Source organism: Schistocerca serialis, chromosome 1, assembly GCF_023864345.2.
Source record: "Schistocerca serialis cubense isolate TAMUIC-IGC-003099 chromosome 1, iqSchSeri2.2, whole genome shotgun sequence".
Lineage (NCBI taxonomy): Eukaryota > Metazoa > Arthropoda > Insecta > Orthoptera > Acrididae > Schistocerca > Schistocerca serialis.
In genome coordinates, this window is record NC_064638.1 from 355,027,768 (window position 1) to 355,038,435 (window position 10,668).

Here is a 10,668-nt window from a genome sequence, read left to right on the forward strand (position 1 = left end):
GAGGATCGTATAAACATATTGCCGTTTGGGTCTCGTACAGATTCCCATATGGAGGACATAGTGATAGACATCCCTGGGGTTGTGAAGCAGCTGAATGGGTTGAAAATAAATAAATCACCAGGTCCTGATGGGATTCCAATAAGGTTTTACAGAGAGTACTCTACTGCATTGGCTCCTTACTTAGCTTGCATTTATCACGAATCTCTTGCCCAACATAAAGTCCCCAGTGACTGGAAAAAAGCGCAGGTGACGCCTGTATATAAGAAGGGTAGAAGGACGGATCCTCAAAATTACAGACCAATATTCTTAACATCGGTTTGTTGCAAGATTCTCGAACATATTCTCAGTTCGAATATAATGAATTTCCTTGAGACAGAGAAGTTGCTGTCCATGCATCAGCACGGCTTTAGAAAGCATTGCTCCCGCAAAACGCAACTCGCCCTTTTTTCACATGATATCTTGCAAACCATGGATGGATGCCATATTCCTTGACTTCCAGAAGGCATTTGACTCGGTGCCCCACTACAGACTCCTAACTAAGGTACGAGCATATGGGGTTGGTTCCCAAATATGTGAGTGGCTCGAAGACTTCTTAAGTAATAGAACCCAGTACGTTGTCCTCGATGGTGAATGTTCATCAGAGTGGAGGGTATCATCTGGAGTGCCCCAAGAAAGTGTGGTAGCTCCGCGGTTGTTTTCTACCTACATAAATGATCTTTTGGATAGGATGGATAGCAATGTGCGGCTGTTTGCTGATGAAGCTATGGTGTACGGGAAGGTGTCATTGTTGAGTGACTGTAGGAGGATACAAGATGACTTGGACAGGATTTATGATTGGTGTAAAGAATGGCAGCTAACTCTAAATATATATAAATGTAAATTAATGCAGATGAATAGGAAAAAGAATCCCGTAATGTTTGAATACTCCATTAGTAGTGTAGCACTTGACACAGTCACGTCGATTAAATATTTGGGCGTAACATTGCAGAGCGATATGAAGTGGGACAAGCATGTAATGGCAGTTGTGGGGAAGGCGGATAGTCGTCTTCGGTTCATTGGTAGAATTTTGGGAAGATGTGGTTCATCTGTAAAGGAGACCGCTTATAAAACACTAATACAACCTATTCTTGAGTACTGCTCGAGCGTTTGGGACCCCTATCAGGTCGGATTGAGGGAGGACATAGAAGCAATTCAGAGGCGGGCTGCTGGATTTGTTACTGGTAGGTTTGATCATCACACGAGTGTTACGGAAATGCTTCGGGAACTCGGGTGGGAGTCTCTAGAGGAAAGGAGGCGTTCTTTTCGTGAATCGTTACTGAGGAAATTTAGAGAACCAGCATTTGAGGCTGACTGCAGTACAATTTTACTGCCGCCAACTTATATTTCACGGAAAGACCACAAAGATAAGATAAGAGAGATTAGGGCTCGTACAGAGGCATATAGGCAGTCATTTTTCCCTCGTTCTGTTTGGGAGTGGAACAGGGAGAGAAGATGCTAGTAGTGGTAGAGGTACCCTCCGCCACACACCGTATGATAAATTGCAGAGTATGTATGTAGATGTAGGTGTAAAGTTCTTAAAACATGAGTAGCAGACCCACCAAGACTATATGGCCTTCCGAAAGTACACAAGAAAGGAATTTCTCTAAGGCCCATAGTAATACTGGCTCACCTATGTACCAGCTGGACAGATACTTGAAATGCATTCTCAGCGAATATGTGGGAAAGTGCAAACACCACAATCATAACTCCAATGACTACACATCACCTCAATAAAGTTGTTGCTCAGGATATAGATATTATGGTCAGTTTTGATAGAGTCTCCCTCCTCATGATAGTTCGACTATCTGATTCTTTGCAGCTAGTGGTGGAAGAGTTTGACGACTGTTTTGTACAAGCTTTTAAGGCACATTTTGACACATACTTATTTCCCATTCAGTGGAAAAATATTATGAACAAATCAAGAACATGCCCATGGGTAGTCCATTATTGCCTATTATGATAAACCTATACATGGAACACTTTGAAGAAAATGCATGAGAATCTGCAATGTTGAAAGTAACGTCTTTCCGTTGGTACCTGGATGACATGGTTTTGGTGGGGCCACTTGGAGCAGAGAAACTTCAAGATTTCCTGAAACATTTAAACTCAATCTACTGTAATGTAAAATTCACAATGGAGTCTGAAAAAGAGGCCCAACTACCTTTTCTCGACATGTTGTTTAAGAGAAGAGGGGATCGATCTTTGGGTCACAGTGCGTATAGAAAATGTATGCACACTGACCTCTGTCTCCATGCATCGAGCCACCACTGTCCATCACAATGAAATTTGGTACTAAAAACAACAGTCCATCTAGATCAAATATTAACAGACAAAGAGAGCCTCACCAAAGAGTTACAACACCTAAGAATAGTGTTCTGAAGGAATGGGTAGTCAGATCATCACATTCAACTGGTGATGTAGTCGAAATGAAGAACACTTGAGAAAGAGGTTGAGACTGAGACCGATGAAGAAAAGCCAGCAGTCGCTTATTTACCATATACTGTCCCAGTATCAAAAAACATCCATAGACTCCTAAGGAAACATGGCACCCATTGTGTTTCACTCACTTAGCTAAAAACAGTATTCTTTATAATGTCAAAGATGCCCTACGTCTCCAAAAGCTGGGTGTGTACTGCATTCCACAGATGTGGCATGTGTTACATGGGGCACACTGTGAGAACAGGTGAGTAGAAATACCAGGAACATCAGTGACACTCCCAGCTAAAGCAACCAAGCAAATAAACTGTCAGTGAGCACTACCTCAAATATTATCATGATATGGAATACAGTCAGGTCAGTATGGTAGTGGAAACGGCAAGTTTGTGGGACAGTGTAATCAAAAAGTGTATTGAAATAAAGATATCAGAAAACCTAATAAACAAGGACAGAGGCTTCAATTTTAAAAAAAGCTTGGGTCCAACACTCAATTTATTAAAATCTTGCCAGAAATCACAATAGAGTTGGGAAACACTAAGAGAATTTGTGTTTCGCAAAATATCAGTGCAAGCTACAAAAAACAAAAGAGTATCAAAGAGTGTAGTGGGCATCACAGATCAATAAGTATCAGCACGAGACTGGCAATAGTTCACAGTCTAGTTGAAATCCAGACAGTGAGTACACATAACAGCAAAACTCACAGAACCTGAAGAAGATGTCTGGGTCGTCAACGAAATATTGTGCAGAAAATGGAAGCAACAACTTGGTAGAACACCTGGAAACACCATATTAGTGACTATATTAAATACTTCTTCTTTTATTGAATGTGGTAAGGAAAGTTCTGGCTTAATGTAAAGAATTTAGGAGTAAAGGAGCAACTTACTGAATAGTAAAAGCGCTGATCTTCAACAGGCACCATAAATGTACGACTTTGTTAGCTTTCAGATGAATCCTGTAACAAGCTGTAGAACTAAACACACACACACGTATCTCTGTGTGTGTGGTTTGGGGCAGGGGGTAGGGGTGGGGTGGGGGTGGGGGGGGGGGGCCACACACACACACAAACACACACACACACACACACACACACACACACACAGAGAGAGAGAGAGAGAGAGAGAGAGAGAGAGAGAGAGAGAGAGAGAGAGAGAGTGAAAAGTAATAACACTGATTTCTTAACTACCAAAGTTTTTATTTTTTTAAAACAAAAATATCTCCCCTCCACAGTAGTTGCCTTTGGCAGCTAAACACTGGTGGAGCCATTGTTCCAAGTCTTGGTATGTGCACTGAAAGGCTTCGATTGGTAGGACATTCATCATGCTGGTGATATTCTTTTGAATGTTCTCCAGAGTCCTAAAATGATGTCCCAAAATAATGTCCTCTCACTAGAGCATGCATACATTTGATGATTTTTGTCAGTTTTTGAAGTTGGAGATCTCCCTGAGCAAGGTTCATCTTCAAGATGTTCTCGGACTTCCAAAAATGATTCGTGCTAGCAAAAATCTTGTGCCCCTGATAGGTATGTTCCACATAGGCCTGATTAAATTTTTCAAAGATTGCAGTTGGCGGATTTTCCAAGTTTAACACAAAACTTGATGGCATAACATTGCTCTAAATTCTGCTGTTCCATTTTTATAACATAAGGCACTCTTGAAAATCATGTGATGGCTGTGGTGGAGCTTAAACTTAGACTGAGCACTGGAAGGGAAGAACACACCAGACTATGCAAGTAAGACAACACAGTCATGCCACTCTGCTAGCAGTGTTGTCAGTCTCATACTTTTTTCACATGCTTCATGTGTGTGTGCACTCTAGCTCGTTAAAGGATTCATCTAAAAGCTAGCAATGTTTTTTTTTTTTTTTTTTTTAAATGCTTTGTTCCATAGCTTTTATGCAGGCATTGTCAATATAGGTTTGACTCCTTTCAATCATATGTGTCCAGCTGTTGCTGAATCTTTTTGCATCAGGCAGCTTGATGAGTCTCTGGCTATGTTTGTTTCTGTCCTTTGTGTATGATAAAATATTTACATATAATTCATGTCACTACCTATATACCAGCTTCTAATTGATGATGCTGAGAACATTAAATTCATGGCTTCTGTTGTTCTTTTGGAATGCCATAGATCTTAGAGAAATAAGTACATCTTTTCACAAAATAAAAGTACTACTGTATTGTGCACTACTTCATGTAAATTTTGTCCCAAAAGATGATTTTGTGTTTTTAAGAAATAGTGATACTGGTTGTTTTGAAATAGGCACAAGGCTTTGCATGTTTCTGCATACATTGCTTCCCTTACAAGCAGTTTTCATAGACCAGTTTTTCAGATCGTACATTTTCTTGTATAAATTAACTGAATTTTTATGTGTTTCAGACAATCTGATCGTTACTATGGGGGTGATATCATGCTACGAGATGAAATGGGAGACACTCATGAAGGAATTGACAACCACAGTGCTACAAATGTGTACGAGTATCGAGATACACCACCACCTAAACAAAAACAAAAACAGCAGCTCAATCACTATGAACAGAGGAGGAGTGCTAGTACTCCCTCATTAAGGACTGGAAGTGCAATATCATTGAAAGACTCTAGCAGTTTTACAACTAGCAGTCCAACAGGTGAACCACGAAAAGTTCCAGAACAAAGAAATACACCTGTTGTTCCAAGGAAGCCGAAAACTCTTTTGGGAGAAGATGGTGTGCCACAAACACAAGTTTAAAATGGCAGTGCTACTGAATTATATACGTATGATCTCATAAGAGTTAAAGCCAATAATCATTAGATGATTAGAAACAAAGCAAAAATATAGTACAAATGGCATCTGATGTTTCTACTGTTAAACTTCACTTTATTCTTTAGTGATGTGTGAAGTATGAGATATACATCATATAGGTTTAGTGAAAAGAAACAGTCCTTACATGTCATCTGCACAAGTGAAAACTTTTATTCTTTTAGAGTGCCATACAGCTTTTTGTCAGCTATGATGTATTTTGTGCGTACTATTAGTTACTCAAGCTTTCAACAAGAGGCTTTACATACATGAAGAGTTGGAGTGATTCCTATGAACATAAAGACTGGTTTTGAAATATTTTTAAGCCTCAAATTCTGAACAGTTGGAGTACTCCTGCTAGTTCATATTGCAACAGCATTCCAATGTATTGTTGTTCAGCATATTTTAACTACCAGAAAACCTGAGCAATGTCAAAGAAATTTCATTCAACTACTACATACAATTTTTGTGATGCATCCATAGATTCTATACAGACATAGTAACATCATATTTTTACTTAAATTTACGACCCATTTTCATATTCAATTTTAAGGATATTCACTCAGGTTCTGTGAAGAATTTGCCCTATACAATATCACTATTTATAATCCTTTTCGTAATGTGTCTCATCAGAAATATTTCCTTATTTTTTGTTTTGATCCATTCGGCCCTTAAAATAAATAGACTCTCAGATTTATGTTGGAAGTAGTTGGACTGCTAGTTACCTAACTGTCGTAAATTTCTAGAGTATTCAGTTTTTACTTTAATTTCACAACAGATCACATGCCAGACCCTCTTGGACTGTATTCTATTTCTTAAAATGTGAGATAAAGTTGCGCAAGTAGCATTCGCTGGCATAATTTGATAATATTTGTCTCTTGATACAGTTAGACACTCAGATTTATGTTGGAAAAATTTGGACTGCCAGCTAGGGAATAGTGATAAATTTTTTGAAAAATCAGTTTCTTTTACATTCAACTTCACTAAATAATACATTCAGCACCATCTCAACTTATTTCACATTTCATAAAATGTGAGACAGAATTTTGCAAATAGTGCACTGTCATAATTTGGTAAACTATTGAATATTGCACTTTATCAGTATGCAAGGATAAGATGTATGGAAAAAAGTTAATCACAGTTTGCCTATTCGTGACAGAAAGCTCTATTGGCCAATGTTAACTTGAGATGATTACCTCAAATGATGGGAATTTAAAAAATAAAAAAAAATAAAAATAACTGGTGAATTGAAAACTAAACCAAAATATTTGAAAAAGGAGACTGTAATACAAGAAATAAGAGCAGATGAAAAAATTAAAAGATGAAATACTTTTAAAAAATATGTAATCATTTAATGTAACTTTACATAAACACTCAGAGCTGTTGATCTGTTTCTCAGTATGTACTCATAATAAAAAGAAATTCCTTAGCAAGCCAATTTCAACAAGTATTCCAGTGTCCATAACAAACTGTCACTTTAAATCACACTGAAATTGCTTTATTAGTTGAACCTCAAATAGATTTTAATTTTATGAAATTGGAGATGAAATAATGAATAGTCACAGATCATCAGTCATAATCACATGTGTTTCAACAATATAAGGAAAAGGGTAGACTGCTACTCAGTGTAAAGATGATATACAGTGAATGTCATCTTTATGGTGTGTGTGTCATCTTTATGGTGAGTAATCATCTTTACAGTGATGAGTAGCAATCTATCCTTTTCCTTATTTTGTTGATATTCTAACTTGAAATTTCCATTGTTTCACATGTACTTCAAGTGCAGATAATTGTATCATCACCATATATTTGCATTTAATCAACATGCATGCTTCTATGATTATTAAAGGCCAACTTTGTAATATACATTTGCAAATGAATTAGATAATCAAAGGTTCTCTGCTTCATACATTAACTAAAGACATTTTTTTAATAATGGAATAAGTTGCTTACAGTTCAGTTAGTCTAGTCAGAATGTTGTTGATGCACTGAAACATGATATTTATAATCATAAAAGCAAAAGAAAAAGCTGTCATCTAAGAGAGGCTATCATAATTTTCTCTTAGAAAGATAAAGAATGGATCAGGGAAGCGATGCAACTATTTTTTTTAAAAAAGAAAAGAATGGAGATATTTTTGCTTTCAAAAAGAGCACATGCAAGGGAATATTAACATAACATTTTAAGAAGCTGTGAAAATGTAAAATACTGAGACAAAATGGCATTGATGTGTGGAAGACAATTGTCAGCTTCTCAGCAAAAAATAATGATTACATCAAGAAAGACGAGCTCTGTAGGTTGGGCAGTTTGTGTTATCTTTTCCCAGAAAGTATTTATATGCAACGGATAAGTACTGTACTGTAACAGAAATATAAATATTGTACATATTGGAAGATTGTTATTTAGCACTAAACAGCATCCAAAAGATAGAATGGTATTTGCATAATCTTCAGAATACCTATTCTGAGGACTTAAGAGCTAAATACAAGGTGAAAATGGGTAGAAAGTTGGCAGAAATTCAAATAGAAGAAGTGATTGATACAGAGGTTGTAGAATCTGCAGCTCCTTAAGCTATCTGGACGTAATAGAGCTATAAAATGTTCTTATTTAAGTTTTTTAACTGGTTCCGTCTGGACTTAGTGGAATTTCCATCCATCTCAGCAGAACTGACACTAGTGTTATAATGTGTTTTCTCCTTCAAAACACTGTGTATCGCTCATATAAGTTGTCAGAATGAGTTTGGTGAATGTGCCTTTTTCAAAAAAAAAAAAAAAAAAAAAAAAGGCTCAGAATTTGATTTGAAAGTATCTATCAGTAAAACTTCAAAAGATACATTTTTGCATCTCCAATTATGTATACTGCTTTTGAGAAATTTCATAGGGAGTTCTGGTATACATACGTATACTCTTTGTGTTACCTTTTCAAAATATTTACATGTCTTTGAAGAAACAGATTCAGTGAATATGAAGCAAGTTTTCCAGAATTGAATAAAATTCTTTTTTGCTGATACACTATAACTGACATGGAATCTGTATTTCATAATAGCAAAACACCAGTGATCAGCAGCAAGCAGCTACTTAAACTGGGGGGAGGGGGGGCTGATTTACAATTCTCTTCCTAGTTTTAGTTACAGATACAGAAGAACAAGTGCAAAGCATTGGTTCATGTATAGTAAATATCCAGGATAAGTTTCTAGATAATTTTTAGAGTGACCCACAAATATCAGGCTAAAACCTTGATGATCCTAACTTTTCAGTAATTTAGCACTACTTTTGTGGTATTCATCTGCCTGTTGGAAACACTGCTGCATTGTTGTCATTACTGTGAAGGTAGAAATTACTTGCACAACTATGGCAAAGCTGAGCATTATCTGTCCCAAAAATTAGTCGCTGACTACTTATTACTTTATTTTAAAAAAAAGGACAATATTTATGTACAAAAGGAACACAACACTTAACTAGGCTCTTTCACTGTGGTTTACATTTTTATCTTATTATCTGAAATGCTAGAACAAGTTTGGTACACAGAGAGGTAAACAGAACATACTTTTAGTAAACTGTGCTTGTCTCAGCAGTAAAAGAAAAGGAGGGGTGTCTGTTTTTTTTTTTTTTTTTTTTATTGATGCTAATGTACTAAATCAATCCCAGTGTATTGCCTACTGCATAAAATTGAACATTACACATGTGAGATAAGAAATCTATTTTTTTACTGTAATAAATTAACTATAATGACAATGTGAACTGATCATGTTAACGTAAAATTTAGAAATTTGACACTTCAACTAGTCCATTTCTAAATAAAACTGAGAACAAATTTTGAGCTGTTTACACTCATTTTCTTGAAGTGTACATAATTATGGAAGAAACATTTGTCCTGCTAGCTATCATGCCTGCAGCATACTGCAGAGGACCCAAATTTTATTTATCTTGCTGATCACTCCATACGCAGTAGTCAAGCAAACTGTGCAATCATGTTTCATAGTCAAACAATGCATGGATATTTTTTGTGCTTATTTATGTTGGTTTCAGTACAGTGTTAATCTGGAATATGTACTTTTAATGACTGATAAAAACCTTCAATTTTGCATAAATTGCTGCTGTAATGAGTGAGTATACTTTTTTAAAAAATTACAAGGGAAACACTTCTTTCTGGAACATTGTATTTATATATAAATATAATTTTATTTAGTATTTATAAATAATAGTGTGCATGTGAATTTGTGTGAATGTGTGTGCACTATTTTGTACATATGTGTGCACTCTGTAATTTTTTCTTTTTGTGCCTGAACATATCTCTTGGTTAGAGGAAGTGCCAAGGATCCGTCCATTCCTTAAAGTCTCTGTTGATTGTTCACCTATGTTATAAAATTTTATAGTTCTTGTTTGTATATACTGATAACTGTTTTTGTACTTCAATAAAATGTTTTGTGTGAAAATATTTTTGTCATGTAATTCTATTTACCACCTACCAACTATAATGTACATAAAAATAGTATCTTTAGTTTTCTTTATATTAAACAGCAATGTTTTATTGCCAATTTTCCATATACAATATCATCAACAAATTGTCCAAACAATTTCACTACTACAGGCAACATATCAGTCTCAAACACAAATAAAAATAAAATGAAAACCCATCTCCCAAAATACATATTGCCTTGGTACGCAGATATAAATAGTCTACAATAAATAATGACACTCAGCATATCCTTGTTCCATAATACTTACCGCTGTAGTTGTTTTGGATGCATCATATTCAATGTGCATATATACATAGAAAGATTTAGTGTAACCCCACAACTAAAAACTAAATTTATTAAATAAATGTCTGCCTGTTCACAAAACTACATCACCATAACTACCCATGATCCTTTAGTAACAACAAATTCATACAACATGATGTTGTTGTTGTTGTTGTGGTCTTCAGTCCAGAGCTCTCTATGCTACTCTTATTCTGTGCAAGCTTCTTCATCTCCCAGTACCTACTGCAACCTACACCCATCTGAATCTGCTTAGTGTATTCATCTCTTGGTCTCCCTCCACGATTTTTACCCTCCACACTGCCCTCCAATGCCTCAGAACATGTCCTACCAACCGAGCCCTTCTAGTCAAGTTGTGCCACAAATTTCTCTTCTCACCAAATCTATTCAGTACCTCCTCATTAGTTATGTGATCTACCCATCTAATCTTCAGCATTCTTTTGTAGCACCACGTTTCAAAAGCTTCTATTCTCTTCTTGTCTAAACTATTTATCGTCCATGTTTCACTTCCATACATGGCTACACTTCATACAAATACTTTCAGAAACGACTTACTTACACTTAAATCTATATTCGATGTTAACAAATTTCTCTTCTTTAGAAACGCTTTGCTTGCCATTGCCAGTCTACATTTTATACCCTCCCTACTTCGACCATCATCAGT

The 10,668-nt window shown here is 36.1% G+C and overlaps 1 protein-coding gene across 2 annotated transcripts in view; it reads left to right on the plus strand.

The window, feature by feature from the left end:
- The window catches only part of LOC126470099 (cholinesterase), a 186,229-nt gene extending 176,547 nt beyond the window's left edge, over window positions 1–9,682 (plus strand). The window contains exon 13 of one of the 2 annotated variants that reach the window (XM_050097670.1): window positions 4,848–9,682. In XM_050097670.1, coding sequence (XP_049953627.1) covers window positions 4,848–5,196 — 349 coding nt within the window. In that variant the 3' untranslated portion in view covers window positions 5,197–9,682. The remainder of the gene's footprint in view (window positions 1–4,847) is intronic. The other variant, XM_050097679.1, reaches the window with a different exon arrangement.
- Window positions 9,683–10,668: the final 986 nt, after the last annotated feature.